The sequence below is a fragment of the Vicia villosa genome, linkage group LG5, assembly GCF_029867415.1.
Source record: "Vicia villosa cultivar HV-30 ecotype Madison, WI linkage group LG5, Vvil1.0, whole genome shotgun sequence".
Taxonomy (NCBI): domain Eukaryota; kingdom Viridiplantae; phylum Streptophyta; class Magnoliopsida; order Fabales; family Fabaceae; genus Vicia; species Vicia villosa.
The window spans coordinates 144,728,328-144,734,909 of NC_081184.1; the positions used below are offsets into that span (position 1 = coordinate 144,728,328).

A 6,582-nucleotide genomic window follows, 5' to 3' on the forward strand; every position below is an offset into this window, starting at 1 on the left:
TATACAATTAATTAATATTTGGATCACAAGAACGAATTGACATATTTTTATTTATTATTTTTAGGGTTAAATATGTTTGTAGTCCCTATAAATATCCCAACTTTCGATTTTAGTCATTCTAAAATTTTTCTTCAAATAATGGTCCTTCTAAAATTTTCTGTCCTCAATTTTACTCTTTTCCTTTTATTTGCTCTAACAGAAACTGACGTGGCACGCCACGTGACATGCCACGTTACTTAAAATTAAAAGTAAAAAAACTAGTTAGATTGCGGGGGTTACAAACCTCCCTAAATCCCTACATTCTCTCATGCATTTTATCAAACACCTTATGAGCATTCTTAGTTCTGAGTGTTATCATTGTTTCTAAGCTCAACAAACTTCAAACTCGGAGAAACCAATAATGCTTATATAATCTTTCAAGCAAATTACGAATATATTATTTCTAGTGGCAAAGCAAAATAACCATAATGGTTAATCATAAAATGAATGGTTATGCATAAAAAAATCATCCCACTTCAAGACCACGTTTTTATAACTACAAAAAACCTGGTATCATTGTTTCATGCATTTTATCAAACACCTTATGAGCATTTTTAGTTCTGAGTGTTATCATTGTTTCTGAGCTCAATAAACTTCAGACTCGGAGAAACCAATAATGCTTATATAATCTTTCAAGCAAATTACGAATATATTATTTCTAGTGGCAAAGCAAAATTTCTTACAAAATAATCATAATGGTTAATCATAAAATGAATGGTTATGCATAAAAAATCATCCCACTTCATGCCCACGTTTTTATAACTACAAAAAACCTGGTAGCATAGGTATCAAATAGAAAGAAGAAGGCAAAGCAGGGGATCTTAACAAATAACTTAATAAAAAGGATTAAGCAAATTAAATATTACAAGTAAAAATAACTAAAAACAGTATGTAGATTGATCTAGCTGGACATCTTCACTTTATCACCAGATTGTAGAGCTTGAGATGCGAAAAACCTCACATCAACATATGGATCCTCGATACATGACATGGACGGATGGCACTCTCCACAATAATTGTTCAAATGTCATTTAGTTGTGAGACAATAAAAGAATGTTGCTTCCTTAGAGAGTAAACTTCTACTTCTAATTTCCATTAAATAATTATGCTTTCAACAAACAAAAGTCTGCTGACAAGTTTGAAATTCATTTTGGAGAGAAGAATTTAACAAACCATAGATCAAAGCAGCATAAAATGAATTAAATCAAGATCTCAATTATATAAAACAATCAAATATGTTGACAGAATATTTTAGCATACATGGAAAGTGCGTTAAAGATGTGATATTAAAAGGAAATTTTTCCTTAACTTTATCTTTCGGCTTAGCCTTCAACGCTTTCACCTCTACAGTTGACTTAATTTCTCTTAGGTTTTGGTTTTGCAAGTGAAATTTTGAATAAACCTTTAACCTCGGTGATCTTTCCAGAAGCTGTTCGTGCTTCTCTTCGATGAATTTTGCAATCACGTATTGGCTTGAACCTGTCTTCTCCTTTAGTAACACAATTGCATCTTTAATCACCCGCAATTCAATCAAACAAATCAGATTCAATATAAACTACAAGTTGTAACACAAAATGCAAGAATTATAAATAATTAAATGGAAATTAAATCGAACATTCGAGTAGGTAGGCTGAGAAGAAGAGCTTTGTGGTTTGGAAGCGTTCTTGGTTTTCTCTGTTTGAGCCTTTGGTTCTTCTTTCTCCGAGGCTGAAGTTTGTTGAGCTAAGAAACAATTATAACACTCATAACAAAGAATGCTCATAAGGTGTTTGATGAAATGCACGAGAGAATGTAGGTATTAAGGGAGGTTTGTAACCCCCTCAATTTAACTAGTTTTTTTTACTTCTAAATTTAAGTGATGTGGCGTGTCACATGGCGTGCCACGCCAGCTTCCGCTAGAGCAAATAGACAGCAGGGATCAAAATTAGAGACAAAAAACTTTAGGAGGACCATTCTTTAAAGAAAAATTTTAGAGGGACTAAAACTGAAAGTTGAGATATTTATAGGGACCACAAACATATTTAACCCTTATTTTTAATAGTATATTTTTTAGAGGTTAAAGGTAGTACACTGACAGTCTAAAATAATTTTACCCTATTATTCAATTGGGATTCATCAATCACCCATGTCATATAAATTTTTTAAAAATAATAGTGTGACTTGGCACTTAACATGACCGTCATTGGTTGACAATGTAAAATGTCAGTGTATATCCTATTTTCTCTATTTTTTATTCATATTTTTTAATCATTACTTTAACATAATTATTTACTATTTATAATATCATTGTGCGGCCCGCCGTCCTCTAAATAGATTTGATATATTTTTATAAACATAAAAAAAATTTACTATTGATACAATTATTGTTATAAACTGTAATAAGATATAAATATTTTTATAAACGGGAAAAAGTCAACTGATGATACAATTATTTTCATAAACAGGAATAAATTACAAATATTTTTATAAACAGAAAAAAGTCAACTGTTGATACAATTATTTAACGAGTTAATTTTTTTAAAACTTACACAAATTATTAATAAATTAGAAATGCCCAAATTATTTTATAATTTAAAAAAAAAAATAGTTAAATAAACTTTTTATGTATATTATCAATAATTATTTATAGTAGGAATAATTAACATATTTCAGTTTTTAATGGAATATGTTTTTTAATTGAACTCTTTATGGCATATTTTGTAGTATTCTCCTGATTAAATTTAAGCTGGTTCCAAAATTTCGCAAGTATTGTAATCGGCATCATAAATTAAGAAGGCACGCACGCAATAAGAAAAAACAATTACCACACTTATTTGAAATATCAAATATTCAAATCTCCTCATGTGAAGTGTGATCCTTATATAAGCAAGCATATTCTGATCGTTTTCAAAATCAAACTTTAGTGTTAATCAAAACCTAAAATAAAATACTTATCTCCTTTTATAAATAAAGTCCATGTTTTTCTATATATAGAAAACAGATAAACTTTTAGGAATCTTTAATCTTTAAAAAAAACAAAAGTTAAAGTCTATATAGGGTTGCCTCATAAAAGAAAAAAAATCTAAATAAGGTAGTACTACAACATCCCTAAGAAATTCTTAAAACAGTAATATTTTTCTTAATTATCATATTTAACACTAATTTAGTTAATAATCAATTATTTCTTATCACATGAACTATACACTAACCTCAGTTCTTTTACCGATCAACATCAAAGGAGGAATAAATAATGCTTTAGAAACCAAACACATCATAGAAAAAAAAGAAACAAATAAACTTTATTCATATATTGAAGCTAGAAACATTTCATAGTCGAGAGACTCCAGACACAAACTCCACCATATATAAATATTTTTTTTACTTAAAAAAAACTAACATGAGAATTAGTCATTTACACTAATTAAGGAGTTTCTTATAATAAAATTTAAAAAAAAAAAAAGTAAATTAATTTCATAATAATGCAAACTGTTTTATTAAATTTATGTAGTGATCTTCTTCTTCTCATTCTTCTTCCAACCCAAAGCTTGTTTAATCTTCCCCATAGCTTTCTTAATGATCCCTTTCCCACCGTTGGATCTCTTTTCTTTCACTTGTTTCTCCACCTCCAACTCTTCAACAAAACCCTCCAACGAAGCACCACATTCTAGAAAATTCTTATACATACTCGCATAAGCATTTCGTAACAACTTCTTAGAACACTCCGTAACTTTTATAACCGCCGTGTTGTTACTGTTATCATTGTTATTGCTGTTGTAACCGTAATACCCTACCCTCACGCGCCCATTCGCGTACGCCTTACACGCGGCGAGTAGCACACACCCTCGCTCACGGAAATGTTCCTTAACAAACTCCTCAAAATTTCTCGGCGGTTTCCGAATGAGACAAACAACGGAGAAACACGTGAGAACGAAAGCGTCGCCGTTGTAGGCACGTGACTTCGATTCGAAAAGCGAACGACCCAAAACACGGTAACCAGGTTCGTTATAAAGCGGCTTCTCATTAAGAACCAGCGCCTGAATAGAAACTAAAACCTGAAGAAGCGTCGAAGTAGCTGGGTCCCACCTCTCGCATTTTTTACCGCTCCACGTGTTCAGAAGACTCAAACAAACGTAACCGTTAGAGTACAGATTCGGGTTGAGTCCATACCCGAATGAGATGTAATGGATCTTTGGTGGTCTGTTAGGGTAATCTTCCGGGAATGCGATGTCGAAGAAGAAGAGACCGTCGTGGTAAGGTGTACCGGCGGCGCCGATGATGACGGCGCGGAGTAAATCGATGCGGCGTTCGTAGGCTTTTACGTGGATGGAATCGGGGAGGTTTTTTTCGAGGATTTTCCACTCTTTCATGATGCGTTTGTAGACGGCGCTCTTTGTGTCTCGGAAGCAGTTTCCGCCGATGTTGTGGTGGTGGAAGTGGTGATCGGAATCGTCGGAAACCAAGTCGAATGTGCTTTTCTTTTCCATCTTCTCCTCTTGTTTCAGTGTGAATGAATAATAAGTGCTATATAGTGTGTTAATAATTGTTGTGTTTATGATGAGAGCTAATAATAAAATAAAAAGGGTCGTATATTTATATATTGAGTATAGTTTTTGTTACGGTGATTCGAAAAGATAGGTTAAGTTAAACTTTGGCGACTATTATGGGTTGACTAACCAATCAGATTCAACCTTTTAATTTGTATTCAGATTTATTTTTCTTATACGGAATATTCAGATTTAATTTTAACTAATTAAATTGATTTAGTTTTTTCAAGTAGAACAAAATCGATCAAATCAAATTTCATATGAGAACCAAACCAGTGCACGGGTCGATTGGAGATATTTTTACCACTCAAATCTAAATTTTCAAATAATTTATCTTCTCTGCCCTAAACTTCAATGGAGATAGAAAATAAAATCCAAACTCGTCTTAAACGGTTTGGGTAATTTTGCTTGCCTTCATTTATTTAATAAAAGTATTTATATTATTAAGAATCTAATTACATTACAAATAATAAAATAATTTAATCTCAAAAAATTTCATATTCATATACATATTTTAAATCATAAATATAAATTAAAATATTAAAATATTAACTACATATTTAATATTTTAAATTAATAAAATCAAATAATAAAATTAAATAATAAAATAAACGAGACGGATTTAGAATAGATACTTAATATTTCTATTACCCACATGTCATTATATTTTTAATGGAAAGAATCTAAACTTAAATCTAAATTCAATCAAAGCGAGTTTTTTTTTTGTCAAATTTGAGGCTATTATTTGGATTTCATGAAAAAATTGCTATAACAAAACCAAAAAAGCTCTTATTTTTTGATTTTATTTTTTTACTAAATCTAATTTAAGCTCTCTTATTCTTCCTCACATAAAACTGATTACCAGACAACATTGCAATTTTTTTAAAAAGAGAAAAGGGGTGATCAATGCCCTGACAATATAAATTAATTTTACATTATAATCAATCACGATTATGTATTTGGCCATATCACGCTTTTATTTTAAATTTTTTTGTTTGTCAAATTTGAGGCTATTTGGATTTCATGAAAAAGTTTACTATAACCAAACCAAAAAGAAGCTATTATTTACTGATTTTAATTTTTACAAAATCTAATTCAAACTCTCTTATTCATCCTCACATAAAATTGATTACCCGATAACATTGTAACTTCTTTTAAAAAGAGAAAATGGATGATGGATGCATTAGCAGTATAAATTAATTTTACATTTTCAACCAATCACAACCATATATTAAGCCACATTACACTTTTTTTGTAATTTTTTTTACTTAGAGTACACGGTTAGTTTTCTATTGAGTGAATAAGGTTAGCTTTAGGGATGTCAATGGAGTGGGGGCAGGATGAGGGATACATTTCCATCTCAATTTCCATCTTCGATTCTATTTCCTATATTCGTCTCGGATCTCTGTCATAGAGAGATTTTGTCCCTCATTTTCGTCCTCCGCGTTGATGCTCGCAAATCCTCACGATTTATTTTATTTATTTATTATTAAAATTAATAGAAAAAATTCAAAAATTAAGCACAAGAAATTAAGAAACTAATTATCTATGATAAATATATTATTTTAACAATAGTTAGTCTATACATTTGAGAGTCATGACCACCAAACTTTCAAATTTTAAAAAGAGTGAAGACCCATTTTGGTCCTTCACAACAATCACACAACTCAAATTAGTCCCTCACAAAAAAAATCAACTTTAATCTCTTACAAAATTTAACCGGGCCATATTAGTCCTTCTATTAATATTTATTTTTTATTTTTCATTTTTTAAATACTAAATTAATTTTTAATTTTAATTTCATTTTTTAACAATTATAATTTAATAATATCCAAAAAGTCAAAATTGTATCTTATAAGGAATCGAACCCAAGACTTTTAAACAATATCTTCAATTTTTACCACTAGGCCAATATGCATTCATGACAAATAATTTTGAAGAATTTTAATAATTAAATAATTCTGAATTTAAAATAAAAATTACAAAAGTTGTACCAATGGGGTTTTAAACCTAAGTCCGA

The 6,582-nt window shown here is 30.1% G+C and overlaps 1 protein-coding gene across 1 annotated transcript; it reads right to left on the bottom strand.

Annotated features, from left to right (window-relative positions):
- Nucleotides 1-3,347: 3,347 nt before the first annotated feature.
- On the bottom strand, nt 3,348-4,590 carry LOC131607658 (putative ubiquitin-conjugating enzyme E2 39). Its single transcript, XM_058879636.1, has one exon. The coding sequence runs from the start codon at nt 4,500-4,502 to the stop codon at nt 3,519-3,521; it is 984 nt and encodes a 327-aa protein (XP_058735619.1). The 5' UTR covers nt 4,503-4,590; the 3' UTR covers nt 3,348-3,518.
- Nucleotides 4,591-6,582: the final 1,992 nt, after the last annotated feature.